Source organism: Papio anubis, chromosome 1 (assembly GCF_008728515.1).
Source record: "Papio anubis isolate 15944 chromosome 1, Panubis1.0, whole genome shotgun sequence".
In the NCBI taxonomy this organism is placed as follows: Eukaryota; Metazoa; Chordata; class Mammalia; order Primates; family Cercopithecidae; genus Papio; species Papio anubis.
Window position 1 is genome coordinate 30,990,824 of NC_044976.1, and position 18,420 is coordinate 31,009,243.

The 18,420-nt window shown below is 44.2% G+C and overlaps 2 protein-coding genes across 8 annotated transcripts in view; one reads left to right on the forward strand and one right to left on the reverse strand.

Moving 5' to 3' along the window:
• Positions 1-7,360, reverse strand: part of YARS1 (tyrosyl-tRNA synthetase 1) — a 44,446-nt gene extending 37,086 nt beyond the window's left edge. The window contains exon 1 of one of the 3 annotated variants that reach the window (XM_003891525.4): positions 6,396-7,360. In XM_003891525.4, the coding sequence (XP_003891574.1) occupies positions 6,396-6,452 (57 nt within the window). In that variant the 5' untranslated portion in view covers positions 6,453-7,360. Of the gene's footprint in view, positions 1-6,027; positions 6,306-6,395 lie in introns of those variants that run through there. The other 2 variants (XM_009204163.3, XM_009204169.3) reach the window with 2 other exon arrangements.
• S100PBP (S100P binding protein) overlaps positions 6,667-18,420 on the forward strand; it is a 43,213-nt gene continuing 31,459 nt past the window's right edge. For 2 of the 5 annotated variants that reach the window (XR_002522349.2, XM_003891526.4), the window contains exons 1-4: positions 6,812-6,903; positions 14,759-14,875; positions 15,854-16,689; positions 17,762-17,850. Coding sequence is in view for 4 of the 5 variants with exons in the window: in XM_003891526.4 (XP_003891575.2) it covers positions 15,856-16,689; positions 17,762-17,850 (923 nt within the window). In the remaining variant the exon portion in view is untranslated. Of the gene's footprint in view, positions 6,690-6,811; positions 6,904-6,959; positions 7,057-14,758; positions 14,876-15,853; positions 16,690-17,761; positions 17,851-18,420 lie in introns of those variants that run through there. The other 3 variants (XM_009204125.4, XM_017959414.3, XM_009204135.4) reach the window with 3 other exon arrangements.

Here is an 18,420-nt window from a genome sequence, read left to right on the forward strand (position 1 = left end):
GTTAGTTTAATGTCGGTGTCCCACCTTGCTCATCCTTTACCGTGTGACAAGGAAAACAAAAGGATGTGTCACTGGAGATTCAGGCTCAGAGCCATCAAGGAGGTCCAGCCATGCTCTCAGTGTGGATGTGATACCCTACCTTGTTTTAACCCGAATTGACTCTCCCTTTGCTGAGAGAGCCAGACAAACTCCATTTTGGCTCCTTCACTTGCAGCCCCTTGCAGCCTCTTACCCACCCTCCTCCTCAAGGACTTAACTTGTGCAAGCTGACTCCCAGCACATCAAAGAACGCAATTAACTGATAAGATATTGTGGCAAGCTATATCGCAGTTCCCAGGAATTCACCCGGTTGATAGTACCCTAAGCCCCCACATTTGTGTCTGGCTGATGGTACCCAAAGCCTCCACGTCTATCACTTGTGATGGATTTAAAGCCCCTGCACCTGGAACTGTTTGTTTTCCCATAACCATTTGTCTTTTTAACTTTTTTGCCTGTTTTACTCCTGTAAGATTACTTCAGCTAGGCTCCCCCTCCCCTTTTTAAACCAAAGTATAAACCATTTGTCTTTTTAACTTTTTTGCCTATTTTACTTCTGTAAGATTACTTCAGCTAGGCTCCCCCTCCCCTTTCTAAACTAAAGTATAAACCATTTGTCTTTTTAACTTTTTTGCCTGTTTTACTTCTGTAAGATTACTTCAGCTAGGCTCCCCCTCCCCTTTCTAAACCAAAGTATAAACCATTTGTCTTTTTAACTTTTTTTTGCCCGTTTTACTTCTGTAAGATTACTTCAGCTAGGCTCCCCCTCCCCTTTCTAAACCAAAGTATAAAAGAAAATCTAGCCCCTTCTGCAGGGCCGAGAGAATTTTGAGCACTAGCCGTCTCTCGGTCGCAGGCTAATAAAGGACTCCTGAATTCATCTCAGAGTGTGGCGTTTCTATATAACTCGCTCAGTTACAACATGGAGAGCCAATGTAAAGTTGATGCTGCTCCTAGTATCACCCCCGATGCTGGGGAGTGGAGACATGCCCCTAACTGCATCTTTGCCTGTAGCTACCTGTAAACCAAAACTAAACTCTAAGCCCCCCAACTGATGGAATGGACCCCACATTTTGGCCAACGGGATCCCAAAGAAATCTAAAAAACTAGTTCAGGCCAACGCAGGAAGGAAGGGTCTGACTTGCCTCATTATACCCTTCTCCCTCTGGAGTATATTTATTCACTTATTTTTTTGAGACAAGATCTTGCTATGCTGCCCTGGCTGGAGTCCAGTTGTGCAAACACAGCTCACTGCAGCCTAGACCTCCAGGCTCAACAATCCTCCCACTTCAGCCTTCCTAGCAGCTTGGGGCTACCAGCGCATGTATGCCTGGCTAGTTTTTTTGGTTTAGTAGAGAAGTCTCACTATGTTGCCCAGGCTGGTCTCGAATTCTTGGACTCAAGTGATCTTCTGGCCTCAGTCTCCCAAAGTGCTGGGATTATAGGTGTGAGCCGCCCCACCTGGTGATCCTCTGGGGTTTAGACACAATTGACCAGCATGAACATTAAAACACAGTAAGATTGACAAAACAAACTCTCTGTAGCAATAAGATACCAAATTCCAACCTGATTCTGGTATAGCACCACAAGACAGATAGCAGACCCTAAAGGAAATCAAAGTATTTTACCCCAAAAGATATTTATTTGACATATTTTGAAATGACCCTGCAAAACTGTCTCTTGTGGGGGGAAATGTGCGTTCTGTAGAGAAATCTCCTACCCATACTAAGTCTTTTCTGGAGAGTCTGACACCTTTTAAGGTCAGATAACAGACATTCACCATCAATTCTCTCTGAAGCCAGCTACCTGGAGGCTTCATCTATATGACAAGAACCTTGGCTTCAGCTGGGTACAGTGGCTCAGGCCGGTAAATCCCAGCACTTTGGGAGGCCAAGGCGGGCGGATCACGAGGTCAGGAGTTCGAGACCAGCCTGACCAACATGGCGAAACCCTGTCTCTACTAAACATACAAAAATTAGCAGAGCACGGTGGCAGGCGCTTGTAACCCCAGCTACTCAGGAGGCTGAGACAGGAGAATCGCTTGAACCTGGAAGGCGGAGGTTGTAGTGAGCCAATATTGCACCATTGCACTCCAGCCTGGGCAACAAGAACAAGACTATGTCTCAAAAAAAACAAAAAAAAACAAACCTTGGCTTCCACAACCCTCCTTATCTTAACTCAGCTGACTTCAACTCTTCAGGCAGAGTTTAACTCTTTCAATCAATTGCCAATCAGGAAATCTTTGAATCCACCTATAACCTAGAACTCCCACCCCCTTTCTGGGCAAACCAATGTATACCTTACTTGTATTGATTTATGTTTTTGCCTGTAACTTCTGTCTCCCCAAAATGTATAAAACGAAACTGTAACCTAACCACCTTGGACACATGTTCTCAGAACTTACTGAGGCTGTGTCAGGTGCCATGGTCTTTCAACTTAGCAAAATAAACCTCTAAATTCATTGAGACTTGTCTCAGATACTTTTTTTTTTTAAGATGGAGTCTCACTCTGACTCCGTCTCAAAAAAAAAAAAAAAAAAAAAAGATGGAGTCTCACTCTGTCGCCCAGGCTGGAGCGCAGTGCTGTGATCTCTGCTCACTGGAACCTCCGCCTCCGGGGTTCAAGTGATTCTTCTGCCTCAGCTTCCAGAGTAGCTGATGTTACAGGCACGCACCACCACACTCAGCTAACTGGTTTTTTTTAGTAGAGATGGGGTTTCACCATGTTGGTCGGGTTGGTCTCAACTTCTGACCTCAAATGATCCACCTGCCTCAGCCTCCCAAAGTGCTGGGATCATAGGTGTGAGCCACCACACCTGGCCTCAGATACTTTTTGGTTTACATACCTCTAACTCACTCTCCTTCCTTTCATAGCCAATTTCTTGAAACAGTTGTCTCTTCTTTTGGTCTCCATTTCCTAATCTCCCATTCCAATTTGAATTCCATATCACATCACAAATAAACTTGCTAAGATCACAGAGGACCTTCATGTTGCTAAATTCAATGAGTATTTTTTAGTCCTCACTCCCTCCCAGAAGCACTCTCCTCTTTTGGTCTCCTTTATTTTATTCTGTTAGTTTTCCTCTTCTCTGCCTGCTTAGATTTCTTTGCAACTGTTCTTATTTTTCCTAGTCAATAAATATTAGCAATCCTTGGGGCTTTGGTCTTTTATCTTCTTACTCTACAGTCTCCTTAACTGATCCCCTTCAGTTGCTTCAATTACTACTGTGAGCCAGTAACTCCCAAATCTCCTGCTCACGCCCATATACAGAACGGTGTTCTTGTTATCAATCCAATCATTCAAACTCAACGTGTTCAAAATAAAACTCATGCTCTTGACTTTACTTCACTCCCCAACCATCTTTTTCACTGATAGTTTCACTCCTAGTTCAGTAAATGGTACCATCATTTAGAGTTGTTCAAGGACTCCAAAACTGCTCTTCAACCCTCCTATTTCTCTCTGCCTCTACATCACCACCCAAATCCAGGCCCCATCAGATCACACCAGGATTACTGTAATATTCTCCTAACAGGTCTCCCAAATCTACTCTTACTCCCTCCAATCCATGTTCTTTTTTTTATTTTTTTGAGACGGAGTCTTGCTCTGTCACCCAAGCTGGAGGGCAGTGATGCAATCTTAAGTCACTGCAACCTCTGCTCCCGGGTTCAAACTATTCTCCTGCCTCAGTCTCCCAAGTAGCTGGAATTACAGGTGCCTGCCACCATGCCCGATAAATTTTTGTATTTTTAGTAGAGATGGGGTTTCACTATGTTGGCCAGGTTGGTCTTCAACTCCTGACCTCAAGTGATCTGCCCGCGTGGGCCTCCCAAAGTGTTGGGATTACAGGCATGAGCCATTGTGCCTGGCCACTCCAATCCATGTTCTAAAAGGCAGCCAGAGATAGTCTTTAAAACTCAAAAACTTCTTTAAAACTCATTTTCCTTTTTACAAACCTTTAATGATTTCTTTTAGTCCTATGACGGTATTGAAAAAATTCTAAGAGGCCAGTGTACCTCTGATAAGAGGCTGTAGTGTTTCCTCAAGTTACAGTTTTGGAGGCTGTTAGAAACTATGATAGACTGCTAGTTTGAATCATGTATTACCAGGACATGTTAAAATCCTGTGCTCCAAGTCTTTTGGTAGCTGATCCCGCATGCTCAAGAGCACCCCAACTATGTGGACACTTGGAGGGTTCTCATCATCCAGGAAGATGTCACATTACTTAGCCTTTAAAACGTGAGTGAGGCCGGGTGCCATGGCTCACGCCTGTTAATCCCAGCACTTTGGGAAGCCGAGTTTGGCAGATAACTTGAGGTCAGGAATTTGAGACCAGCCTGGCCAACATGGTGAAACCCCGTCTCTACTAAAAATACAAAAATTAGCCCGGTGTGTTGGCACATATCTGTAATTCCAGCTACTCAGGAGGCTGAGGCAGGAGAATCGCTTGAGCCCGGGAGGTAGAGGTTGCAGTGAGCTAAGATTGTGCCATTGCACTCCAGCCTGGGCAACAAGAGCGAAACTCCGTTTCAAAAAAAAAAAAAAAACCCCAAAACGAAAAACCCAGTTGAGTAAATTCTAATAGTTTTGTGTATTTTTAGTCTCCAACCAGCACTATTTTATGGAGAGAGAATAGGAAACAAAGAATCTAGCTAGGGGAAGCATGCAAAAACCTTTGGTTAAGACTAAGTTGTGAATGGAATAACCCAAATGTCCATCAACTGATGAACGGAAAAACAAAATGTATACCCATACATCAGAGTATCATTCAACTATAAAAAGGAATGACGTTCGGCCGGGCGCGGTGGCTCACGCCTGTAATCCCAGCACTTTGGAAGGCCGAAGCGGGTGGATCACGAGGTCAGGAGACGGAGACCATCCTGGCTAACACGGTGAAACCCCGTCTACTAAAAATACAAAACGTTAGCCGGGCGTGGTGGCTGGCGCCTGTAGTCCCAGCTACTCGGGAGGCTGAGGCAGGAGAATGGCGTGGACACCAGCAGGCGGAGCTTGCAGTGAGCTGAGATCGCACCACTGCACTCCAGCCTGGGCGACCGAGGAGACTCTGTCTCAAAAATAAAACAAAACTAAAAAAGGAATGAGGTTCTGTTAGGTGCAAATACATGCATGAACTCTGAAAACATTATGCTAAGTGCAAAAAATCAGCCGCAACAAGACACACATTGTATGATTCTACTTACAGGAAATGCCCAGAATAGGCAAATACCTGGAGACAGAGAGTAGATTAGTGTTTCCCTAAGGCTAGGAGTAGTGGGTAATAGGTAGTGTCTGCTAATGGGTGCAAGTTTTATTAGATTAGTGTGATGGTTGCACAACCTTGTGAACATACTAAAACCCACTGAATTGTACACTTTAAAAGGGTGAATTTTATAGTATGTGAATTACATCTCAAAAAAGAAAAAACAGAGCAGGCTGTGGCCCAACTGATGTATCACTGCTCTTTGAAGAAAGCACAATTTAAAATTGAACAGAATAAGGCCTGCAAGGCGCCCGTGACTTGGACTCTGCCTACCTCTCCCAAACAAATAAACAAATAAAATGTATAGCATGTAGAAATAATAACAGAAAAAAAAAGGCAGAGCAAGGGATGGGGCAGTTCTGGTGCCAGAGGGTTTGTTATTTAAATAAAGTGGTCGGAAATCATGCCTCCCTGATAAGGTGACAATAGAAGCTTGAAAAAGTTAAGGGAATAAGCAACACAAATATTTAAGTGCTTCCGCATAACTTTGCTCACTCCACTCCAGCTAAATTAGCCACAATTTCTGTTCCCTCCATCTGAAATGCTCTCCCTCGTCATTCTTCCATTCTTCCTCTGGTTAACTTCTACTCCCGTATTTCTTGGTAACAATCGGAACATATGAGGAGGGGGGATCCACTACCTTCAAGGCGCAGTTTAGAGGTCACTTCCTCAGGGAAGGCTTCCCTTCTCTTTTTCCTTTTAAAGCTCCCAGTATAGCATCTTCCAGTACTTACTTGAACCGTAATGGGTCATTTTTAACGTCTGATCCCCTTCAGACAAGCTCTGGCTTGACGTATCCCCAGCGACTAAACACCAGGTCTGGCACTTAATAGGGCGGTGGAGTGGGAGTCCTGGATTCAAAGCTTGGCTCCAACACAAGGTAACCGGACGGAAGAGATGAGCCCGCTGTGCTTTCTGTGGAACCCAGGTAAGGGCTGCTTGATTGACTGACCGACCAGCAGTGAGATCTACAGCCTCTCTCAGAGCTGCCCCAGCGCCGAGACCCCGGCCCCACATACTTAGAACCCCGTAATGGGGCTCAAAATCACTGAACCTCAGGCTCCTAGTCCCCAACGGCGCATTTCCGACCCCCAGGCCTGACCTGCAGGTTTCGGGTGATAAGGTGCAGTTTCTCTTCAGGGCTGGGAGCGTCCCCCATGGCTCCGCTACCCCTGCTTCCCCTGCTCAGCCCGGCACCAGAGCCCCTTCCTGGGTCACCGTCGCCGCCGCGTACCGGGAACTGTCACGCGAGTCCAGCCAGGTTGCATCAGCTGGGCTCGGCGCTCCGCTTGCTCGGCCTGGACCCCTCCCCGCCCGGCAGTAGCTGGAAAAAGTGAGGAGCAGCGGAGAGTCGAGCAGGTCGATGAGACGGGAAAAGGTGGAGCCGGCGGGCACGGTAGGCGGTGCGGAGGGCGGGGCTGAAGCGCCTGCGCGGGGCACAACCCTCCTAGAGGCGGGACGGTTTCCTGCCAATCACTGCTGGTTTGCCCTCCCCCTGGCGTTGGCCCGGCTGACTCGGGGTGGGGGAGGTCGGGGAGGGGGCGATAAAATGGCGCAGGGGGCGGAGTGAGGCGCAGTCGTTCGCCCAGGCTTTGGCCCGGCTTCCGGAGGTGAAGAGCGGGAGGGAAGAGGGGGTCGGCGTTACCCGGCTTGGAGGGGGATGGGGGCGCCTGTTGCTTCTCCAGGGGGTTGCGCACGCCGTCCGCCCCTTGGAGGGATTGGGAGGCCCACGCCCTGCGGCGAGAAGCATTCTAGCTCCTGAGGTGATGGCGAGGGAATGTCCCTGCCCCCCACCTCCAAGTCGGCAGGCGACAGATGCCCCTCACCCCGCTGAGGAAAAGGGAAGCTCCCTGGTCGTCTGAGAGTCGGGGAGCGCCGTCTGCAGTCCCTGCCCAGTGGGAGTGGGGGCCGCCTCTGTCCCGACCGGCTCGGCGGGAGGCTGTTGCTGGCGGGAAGATAGCCGCGGGCTTTTCTGCCGCGTCTCGCGGGTGGGGGCAGGAAGAGGACGGCCCACTCCCCGGGGAGATCTGAGGACGGTGGTTCTCGGGAGAGGAGCGCAAAGCCCAGGCCTGCTGAGGGGGGCGGGTGTGCCCCTACTGGGGGAGGGGCGGGGAGAAAACCCTCGCTTCTCCCGCTTTCCGCCGGGAGGCGGGAATTCGCGGTGTCTCCGGAGGAGGGAGATGCAAAGGGCCTTCCTGGAGGGCGACACCGTCCCGGGCCGTTGCATTTGTGAGAGAGAGCCAAGGCAGTATCCTCCAAAGGTTGGGCCTGGGCCATCCTTTCTCCGGGTCCTCAAGGGCTGGAGGCGGCGTCACCAGTTACTTCTAGGGCAAGAGGGAAAGCAGCACCTCGGTGGGTCCTGGAAAGGTCCTAGAAGTGGTTGAATTGCCCACCGCCTGCCCTAACCTGATCTCCAGTGTTTTGTGTATTTATTAGGGACTCCAAGCTCTAGCAGACCTGCCTGAAGTGTTTTAAAGCACATTTTCTTTTTTAAAAGAAACCTGTTGCTGCAGCTTAGCAAATCTGTTCTCTGTGCCCATGTGGGAGGAGAATCCTGGCACTCTCATCTAGTGAAATGTTACCTAAAGCAAAGATTTGCAGCCCTGGGTTGTTTTTTCCGTCCTGCGGTGTTTTTAGTTACTTCGAAGGAATTTGCAAAACTGTTACAGATAATTTGAGTTCATTTTGATTTTTTGTAAATGTTGTGTGTATTTTATGGAGTGATAACAAAGCTTGCTGAGTGCTTTTTGTGCTGTGTGCTTCCCATGTATTGCATTTGGGAAAGGTTGGAAATCAAAGGCCAGCGGGACGTCTTGTCCATTGGAAGTAATCTCTGCCCTTGGCTGTACCTGTCAGACCCTGCTTGGTAATGGTCTTGACTTTAGAGCTTGAAAGAGGATGTGGGTTTGCATCTGGTGTTGCAGTTTTAGTGGCCTCAATAAAGTAAGGCTTTGTGCTCGAAGGCAGTAGGTTTTCTGAGGTGAGATAAAAATAGAAAGGGAACCAGTTTCTGAGGTTGCAACCAGGAGGTTCGAGAACAGAGAGAGGGGGTGGTAAACTGAAATGTGAAGAAGGGGGTGGACAGGTGAGAGAGATGTGGAAGGACAGAATGGGGTCACAGAAAGGATGGGGTGTAGAGGAACTAAGAGATAGAATTAGGAGATCGGAAAAATATTCTTCCCTTAAAAATAAAGGGATATGGCCAGGCATGCTGGCTTACGCCTGTAATCCCAGCCCTTGGGGAGGCCGAGGCTGGAGGATTGCTTGAGGCCAGGAGTTCAAGACCCGACTGACTAACATAGCAAAACCCCATCTCTACTGAAAATACAAAAAGTAGCTCAGCATGATGGACGCCTGTAATCCCAGCTACTGGGAGGCTGACATATGAGAATCGCTTGAACCTGGGAGACAGAGTTTGCAGTGAGCCCAGATCATGCCACTGCATTCCAGCCTGGGTGATTGAGTGAGACCCTGTCTCAAAAATAAAAATAAAATAAAATAAAAAAAAAGGGATCCCCATATTTTAAGTGGAGGTTACCGGACAAGTGCCAAGAATGGTAGGCAGAGAAGTAAGCAAGCCATCTTTTGACAGAGAAGTAGTAAGTAAGGCTGTCTTTGGAATTTCACTGAAGAACTTCAGTTTTATCTGAGGATTTCCCCCCTTGCACACTCATTAAATACCAGGTTTTTTTGGTATAGAACTTTTAGGTTTATAGGACTTTCATAAGCATCCTCTTTTTTCTCATGATAATCTGTTTGAAGTTAACAGTATTTACCCCTTTTTAGATGTGTGTTCTCATCTGTGTTGAGGTTCAGAGATTTGAAGTGAATTGCTGAGGTCCAGTACCTCTGTAAAAGATAGTTCAGTGAACATTAATTTGCATAATTTGCCTGATATTTCAGATGTCTACCTAGTCTGGTCTTTAGTGACAATATGATTGAATGCTGGATTAAACTAGATGAGAGTAGAGTATATTAGATAATTTCAGGCAGGGTCTAGGGGAAGTTCCCTACCAGTTTAGCACTCTTTTTTCCTACCGTTCGTATGCTTTTTTTTTTTTTTTTTTTGAGATGGAGTCTCCCTCTGTCACCCAGGCAGGAGTGCAGTGGCGCGATCTCAGCTCACTGCAACCTCTGTCTCCTGTGTTCCAGCGATTCTGCTGCCTCAGCCTCCCTAGTGTCTGGGATTACAGTCATGCACCACACGCCTGGCCAATTTTTGTATTTTTAGTAGAGACGGGGTTTCACCATGTTGGCCAAGCTGGTCTCGAACTCCTGACCTCAGGTTATCCGCCCACCTCGGCCTCCCAAAGTGCTAGGATTACAGGCGTGAGCCTCCACACCTGGCCTTATGCTTCTCTTAAGACACCAGGGGTCAGGGCAATGGTGGTGGGGTGAAATAATAACTATGGCCACCAGTTATTTATCTCTTATGTCATGCCTCTAGTGTGCTAAATTTATGTTCATGATCTTATTTAATTCTTGCCACAACCCTATCAGGTAGGTACTGTGATATTTGAGGACATTTGATACTTCACAGAGTATAATCATTGCATCTTTCCCATTGACTTCATAATTTTAAAATGTTTTTATTGTTTCAAGCATATCAAAAAGTATAGTGGCTGGATATGGTGGCTCAATGCCTGTAATCCCAGCACTTTGGAAAACCTATGCGGAAGAATTGCTCGACTCCAGGAGTTCCAGACCAGCCTGGGCAACATAATAAGACTATGTCTCTACAAAAAATAAAAATAAAAAATTAGCTGGGTATAGTGGCATGCATCTGTAGTCCCAGCAGCCCTGGGGTTTAAGGCTGCAGTGAGCTATGATCACGCCGCTGTTTTCCGCCTGACCAACAAACCTGAGACCCTGTGTGAAAAAAATAACAATAATTTAACAGTATAAAAGTAACATAATAGTGAACATTATTACACCTACCATACTGCTTTATCTTAGGTTGCCATCTTTGTTTCAGGTCTCTTCTTGCTATTTTTTTTTCCTTATTTATTTATCGTCATGTAGCCTAAGATGAGATATTGTTTTCTTAAGAAATAAAACGTTGGTGGAGCGTGGTGGTTCACGCCTATAATCCCAGCACTTTGGAAGGCTGAGGCGGGCGGATCACAAGGTCAGGAGATCGAGACCATCCAGAACTCTGGCCTTTCATGCATATTATTATAATTTTGTGATAAATGTATCCATATATAACACCATACATAATACGTGGTATTGTGATTTTTTTGTTGTTGTTGTTTTTTCAGACTGACTCTTGCTGTGTTGCCCAGGCTGGAGTGCAGTGGCGTGATCTAGGCTCACTACACCCTCCGCCTCCCAGGTTCAAGCAGTTCCCCTGCCTCAGCCTCCCGAGTAGCTGGGATTATAGGCTCATGCCACCAAGCCCAGCTAATTTTTGTATTTTTAGTAGAGATGGGATTTCACCATGTTGGTCCAGATGATCTCAAACTCCTGACCTCGTGATCCGCCCTCCTTGGCCTCCCAAAGTGCTAGGATTACAGGTGTGAGCCACCACGCCTGGCCTGTTTCTTTTTTCTTTTCTTTTATTTTGAGATAGAGTTTCACTCTGTCACCCAGGCTGGAGTGTAGTGGTGCGATCTTTGCCCATTGCAACCTCCACCTCCTGGGTTTCAGCGATTCTCCCGCCTCAGCCTTCTGAATAGCTGGGACTACAGGCCCATGCCACTATGCCCAGCTAAATTTTCTTTGTAGTTTTAGTAGAAATGGGGTTCTGCCGTGTTGGTCAGGCTGGTCTCGAACTCCTGGCCTTAAGTGATCTGCCCAACTTAGCCTCCCAAAGTGCTGGGATTACAGGCGTAAGCCATCTAGCGTATTGTTTCTTTAATAAAGTAATTGCAGGGGGAAAAGATCTGAAATCTTTAGATTAAAATACACATAAGACATTATCAGCCAGTCACATTGTATGGACCTTATTTGGATAGTGATGATTTTTTAGCCTTAAAAAAATATGACATAAGATAATTGGAAATATGAACTGTATATTTTATGATAAGGGGTTCTTGTTATTTACAGATGAAATGATATAATGCCTGGGATTTGCTTCAAAATAATCTGGTAAAGGTGGGAAGTGGATGGGGCAAGATTAGCTGTGAGTTGATAGTCGTTGGGGTTGAGTGATGGGTATGTGGGGTTCATTATACTATTGTGTTACTTATGTATATGTTTTACATTTTTCATAATAAATAATTTTGAAAATGAGGAAATGGCTGGGCGCGGTGGCTCACGCCTGTAATCCCAGCACTTTGGGAGGCTGGCGCGGGCGGATCACGAGGTCAGGAGATCGAGACCATCCTGGCTAACACAGTGAAACCCCGTCTCTAATAAAAATACAAAAATTAGCCAGGCATGGTGGTAGGCACCTGCAGTCCCAGCTACTTGGGAGGCTGAGGCAGGAGAATGGCCTGAACCCAGGAGGTGGAGCTTGCAGTGAGCCGAGATCACACCACTGCACTCCAGCCTGGGCGACAGAGCTAGACTCCGTCTCAAAAAAAAAAAAAAAATAGGAAATAGCATCAGAAAGAGAATGATTTGTAAAAATTAAAATTATCTCCTCCTCTCTCTCTCTATACCATATATATGATGTTGTTTTGTATGCTTTTGTTCCCAGATCTGTTGGAACATAAGCTCAGAAAAGCCCATCTTTTTGCATCTGGATGTCATGTCGTGTAGGAATTTATTATTGCAATGGTTATGAAAGATATTGGTCCTATTAAGGTGGCTTAAAATATTTTTTCCAAGAGACCAAAAACCCTCTTTAGTCTTTACTCTTGCATAGTTTGTTATAGATTGTACTGAATTTCGAAGGCCTGAGTTTGGATTCTAGCTCTGCCATTTGCTGACCAATCCTGTGCAAGTCTGTCACAGATGTAGTGGGAAAAACATTGCATTTGGAATTAGACCTGGATTTCAATCCCTGTTCTAACATTATTAGCTCAATGTACTTGGTTGTTACTTCATACTTCTGAATTTTAATTTCCCAAGAGGGAAAATCTATTGAACTGTCCATTTGGCCAACCAAGGGCTTGAACTAGACATTTTGTAAGGAGTCAGAATTGGGGGCAGTGGCTCAGAAAGGGCATCTAAGAAATGTCGCTGCTTAACCCCAGTGCCTGTGATACCTGTGCCTGACAACCATAAACTTTCTTAAGTCAAAGAACGTTTTCCAAAAGTAAACTTTTTTTCTAACTGCTTCCTAAAGAAATAAAGTAAATAAAATAACTCAGTCACTAATGCAGAGAAATTACTTTTCATAGAGGCAGCTTCTTCAACACCTAGAACTCTCACAATTGCTGGAATACAGTATTGGTAAAATAAATAAGTTTTAGCAGCTCTGAGTTTAAATACAACAGAAAATGATTTATTTGATAAGATTAACTTTACAGAGTTGTGTTGAGAGGTTAAAGAGTTATAGAATGTGTCTCAGAGCACCTGTTTTATAATAGGTATTTAATATTTATTTTTCTCCCGTTTCATTTCTGATATGAGTACGTTTAATAGGATATGAGTACGTTTAACTAGGTCCCTTCTAGTTCTAAAATTCTGTAATCCCTCCCTTCTCTTTCTCTAGTACTTTACTGTCCATACCATTTTATATTATCTCATATTGGTGCTTAATTTTCAGTGTTATTTCCCTAGCAAGATTATACATTACATATTATAGGGAGCTATATCTTGATTTCTTGGAAATCATAAAGAGACGTATCATGCAGCTTGTGCTGTGTGATGATTGTACCTCAAAAAATATCTTCTAAAAGAATGCGTGAACTAGGCTGGGTGCGGTGACTCACGCCTATAATCGCAAGTACTTTGGGAGGTTGAGCGGGTGGATCACAAGGTCAGGAGATCGAGACCATCTCTACTAAAAATACAACAGATTAGCCGGGTGTGGTGGCGAGCGCCTGTAGTCTCAGCTACTTGGGAGGCTGAGGCAGGAGAATGGCATGAACTCGGGAGGCCGAGCTTGCAGTGAGCCGAGATTGTGCCACTGCACTCTAGCCTGGGCAACAGAGCGAGGCTCCGTCTCAGAAAAAAAAAAAAAAATGCATGAACTAAAGTTAAAACTCAGGGTGTGGCGTGGAGGGTCAAGGAGTAGGGGAAATTTTACAGTTAACAAGGCTACAAATACTTTTCCAAATTATTGAGTTCAGTATTTAAGCATTTCTTATACTTCTCAGATATGTGAAATACTAGCATTTTATCACCTTTCCCATCTGGAAAATAATTATAGATTAGGTCTATCATTAGCTGTTTAAAAACTAGGTTTTTTTTTTTTTTGTTTTTTTTGAGACGGAGTCTCGCTCTGTCGCCCGGGCTGGAGTGCAGTGGCCGGATCTCAGCTCACTGCAAACTCCGCCTCCCGGATTTACGCCATTCTCCTGCCTCAGCCTCCCGAGTAGCTGGGACTACAGGCGCCCGCCAACTCACCCGGCTAGTTTTTTGTATTTTTTAGTAGAGATGGGGTTTCACCGTGTTAGCCAGGATGGTCTCGATCTCCTGACCTCGTGATCCACCCGTCTCGGCCTCCCAAAGTGCTGGGATTACAGGCTTGAGCCACCGCGCCCGGCTAAAAACTAGGTTTTAATTGTACAACTAACTATTCAAGTAGAAAAGTAAAATGATACTAAATCTGACCTTGACCTACCTTTATGGTCCCTACAAGTTATAGTAGTCATCAATTTTTGTTTGTATCTTTTTTTTATTTTTCTTTTGAGACAGGGCCTTGCTGTGTCACCCTGACTGGAGTGCAGCAGCACGATGACTGCTGTCTGCAGCCTCAACCGCCCATCCTCAAGTGATCCTCTCACCTCAGCCCCATGAGTAGCTGGAACTACAGGCATGTGCCCCCATGCCCCGCCAATTTTTCTGTTTTTTGTAGAGACAGCATTTCACCTTGTTGCCCAGGCTTGTGTTTGTATCTTTAATGACCTTTTTTTTTTGGCGTTTTTTCTATATATATATTTAAAGAATTGTGTGTGTGAGATCATGATTAAGTTTTAGATTTTGGTGGAAACTTAGACATTGCCTAGCACTCCTTTTCCATCCCTTTCCCATTTTGTAAATGAGGAAACAAGTCTAAATGGTCAAGTGGCATACCCAAGTTATTGGAGCTGGCTAGTGATACAACCAGGACTACACCCCAGGTCTTTGGACTCCCACACCAGTATTCATCCTACTAAAGTAGATGATAGTCTTAAAAAAGTACAAATTGTTGGGAGGAACAAAACTAGTTCTCTTAGTTGCATAATTTTTTTTTCTTTGAAGATTTTTTTCTTTGGTGTTCTTGACTCAGAAAATCCAACTTTCTGGTATTACAAAAAAATCAAGATTAAAATTAATACATCGAGCACCTTAAAGCATAATACAGTTGACTTTGTAATTAGCAGAGTTGAAAGTGATGAGAAGATCCTCTAATTTTCTTTTTGCCTGCAGGAAGGTGGGAGTCAATCATTTTGACAAGTCTCCTGAAAGGAACAGCTAGCAGGAACTGAAACCTTTTTCCATTTGGTCTCGTGGCGAAGGCAGAGACTGCTCCAGCAGCTCCACACAGTATGGAAGACAGTTATTTACCTTCTTGTGTTCTCGAATTTTGTTTTATTTCAAAAGTAATACATATTTGTTTTGTGTTAAAGTGTAAACTGAATATTCAGACATTTTACATAATATACATTTATTTTGTTTGTATGTTGTAGATATCATTCCATGATAGTACATACAGGTCTACTTCATTGTGTTTTTAAATAATTGAAAAGTACTCCATAGCACAAATGTACCATGATTTACTGAACAGTTCTCTTGGTAATGGACATTTAGGTTGCCTCCAGGATTTGGCTACTTTGAACATCCATGTATATATATATGAAGGACAGATTTCTAGAAGTGAAATTGCCAGGTCAAATGGTATAGTCAAATTACTCTTCACAAAATACCATACTGACTTAATGCTTTTACTGATAGTGTGTGAATGCTTGTTTCTCCACATCCTCACCAATCCAGATTATCACGGCATCTTAATTATTGCCATTTTGATAGGCAAAAAGTATCTCATTGTTCTAACATGTATTTCCATGTTTCTGCTAAGGTTAAATATCTTAAAATTATTTCTTGGCCAGGCGCGGTAGCTCAAGCCTGTAATCCCAGCACTTTGGGAGGCCGAGACGGGCAAATCAGGAGGTCAGGAGATCGAGACCATCCTGGATAACCTGGTGAAACCCCGTCTCTACTAAAAAATACAAAAAACTAGCCGGGCGAGGTGGCGGGCGCCTGTAGTCCCAGCTACTCGGGAGGCTGAGGCAGGAGAATGGCGTAAACCCGGGAGGCGGAGCTTGCAGTGAGCTGAGATCCGGCCACTCCACTCCAGCCTGGGTGACAGCGCGAGACTCTGTCTCAAAAAAAAAAAAATTATTTCTTATGCTACAAGTCACAGTGCAAAGATTTTGAAATACTAGAATATTACCCACATATAGTGGACTGGAGTTGGTATAAGGTTATTTTCTCTTCCTCAATGAAACTGTCTTATTTCTCCAGAAATGATGTGCTCACGGGTGCCCTCTGAACAGTCTTCTGGTACCGCTGTCTTGCCTAAAGACAGTGCCCCATTTTCTTGGAGTTCCTTGGATGAGGATGGATTGGATGACTCCTTGCTGGAGCTGTCAGAGGGAGAAGAAGATGATGGTGATGTAAATTACACAGAGGAAGAGATCGATGCACTGTTGAAGGAAGATGACCCATCATGTGAGCAGTCTTCTGGGGAAGATGACGGTGGGCATGTTGAGAAGGGAGAAAGAGGGAGTCAAATTCTACTTGATACCCCCCAAGAGAAAAATTCATCCTACAGCTTGGGACAAGTAGCTGAGACTCCTGACCTCTTCAAACTACCTCAGCTAAGTACATCAAGTGGTCATGGACCAACTCCTACTAAACCATTAAACAGACGCTCTGTACTAGAAAAGAATCTTATAAAAGTAACTGTTGCACCATTTAATCCAACAGTTTGTGATTCTTTGCTTGATAAGGACGAGACTGATTCATCCAAAGATACTGAAAAACTCTCTTCCCTTGGAGAAGAGATGAGAGAAGATGGTCTTAGCTCAAGTGAAAGCAAACTTTGTACTGAATCTGAAGGGGTCAGCCCCAATAACTCTGCCTGGGATGGGCCCCAGCTCTCTTCTTCAAACAATAACTTTGAACAAGCTGTCTCTGATAAAAATATGCCTGACAGTGAGAACCCTACATCTGTATTCTCTCGGATCTCAGACCATTCAGAGACTCCTTCTAATATGGAGTCATCCTGCAGAAGTGGTGGTTCACACAAGTCAAGTTGTGAGATGAGATCTCCAGTTGTTTCCAGCTCATCGAACAAAGTAAGTACATTTTTTTCAAGGTGAAGAGAAAAATGAAATTATTTTTATTCAGATGTATAGCAGAGTTTCCATATACCCGCTATCTCCTCACATACACAACTTCCCCTGCTGTGAGCATCCTACTCCACAGTGGTACATTTGTTATAATCTGGCAGAGCTTTGTATTCAGACAAATTGGGGTTTTAATCCTGACTAGCACTGTGACCCTGGGCTAATTATTTAGCCTCTATGTTTCCCCACATTTCTTTATCTAAATTGCAGTAAATAATACTTCATAGTATAATAAGGATTAATGAAATAATGTATTTATATCACCTGGTACATAGTATTAAATTACCCTCTGTTGAATAATTACTAAGATGGTAATTCTATTATTTTTCCTGTCTTTGGGTTTCAGCCTATGTCTCAATCTTTATTGCCATGCTATATATTAAGATACAGCACTATCTCTGAGTCAGCCATGAAAGAGCTGAAAAATCTTGGGCAATTTACCTAACTTTTTTGAACCTGATTCCCTATCTGCCAAATGGGTGTAATAATCCCTGCCACATACTGTTTCTTTTTTTTTTTTTTTTTTTTTTGAGATAGAGTCTTACTCTGTCCCTCAGGTTGCAGTGCAGTGGCACAATCTCAGCTCACTGCAACTTCCGCCTCCCAGGTTCAAGCAATTCTCCTGTCTCAGCCTCTGGAGTAGCTGGGATTACAGATGTGCACCACCATGCCCAGCTAATTTTTATACTTTAGTAGAGACTGGGTTTCACCATGTTGGCCAGGGTGGTCTCAAACTCCTGACCTCAGGTAATCCACCCGCCTTGGCCTCCCAAAGTTTTGGGATTATAGGCGTGAGCCACTGCACCTGGCCAGGGTTTCTTTTTTCTTTTTCTTTTTTTTTTTTTTTTAAGATTACAGTTGTTATTTAAAGCACTACTGTCATACGTGGTACACAGTAGTGTTCACGAATATGCTTTTGTAGCCTTTGGTTAAAAAATATTTCCATAAATAGTCTTGTTTTCAGTGGTTTTCTTGTAACTGAGAATCACCTTTCCTTTTGCATTCCTTTTCCTCAAAAAAGCAGGATATTCTTAACAAGGATTTTGGGAAGATGAAAGGCCATGAGAGAAGACTAGGCAAAGTCATTCCTGTTCTACAAACCAAGACCAGGTAATGTAAATTATAATTAAATATTCTGACTTCTTTTGATTCTCTTCAATTTCTTTCTTCCCCTCCTGTTTCCTCTTAGTGTAGGGAAAAAACCCTGCTCCAGGAGTAAGCAAATTTGAAGTTCCAGCACTACCAACTATGTGACTTTTGGCAAGTCAGTGTTTATGTATAAAATAAGGCTAATGGTACCTCCTCTGCTGCTTTACAGGGTTATTTTGAAAGCAAAATAGACATATTAGTGAAAACACTACAAATGTAAGATATCTTCTCCTATGCATGGGGCAGCCTGGTCACATATATGATAAGAGGTTAGAATAATTTTAACCAAAATGTTAAAATACAACTAGTAGAAAATCATTTTGTCGTCTCTCCCAAGTTGCATACAACTGCCCTCGCAAAAAAATTCTAGTAGGGGTTGCAAATTTGTGTCACCTTTTCAATTTATTCTCTTGTTACCAGGAGATGGCAGTGTCTCTATATGGTCCTTTTAAACTGAATCTACTAGAGAAGCTTTTTTTTTTAATGTTGAATCAGATTAGCTTCCTTACAGTGAGATTTTAAAAAATTCTT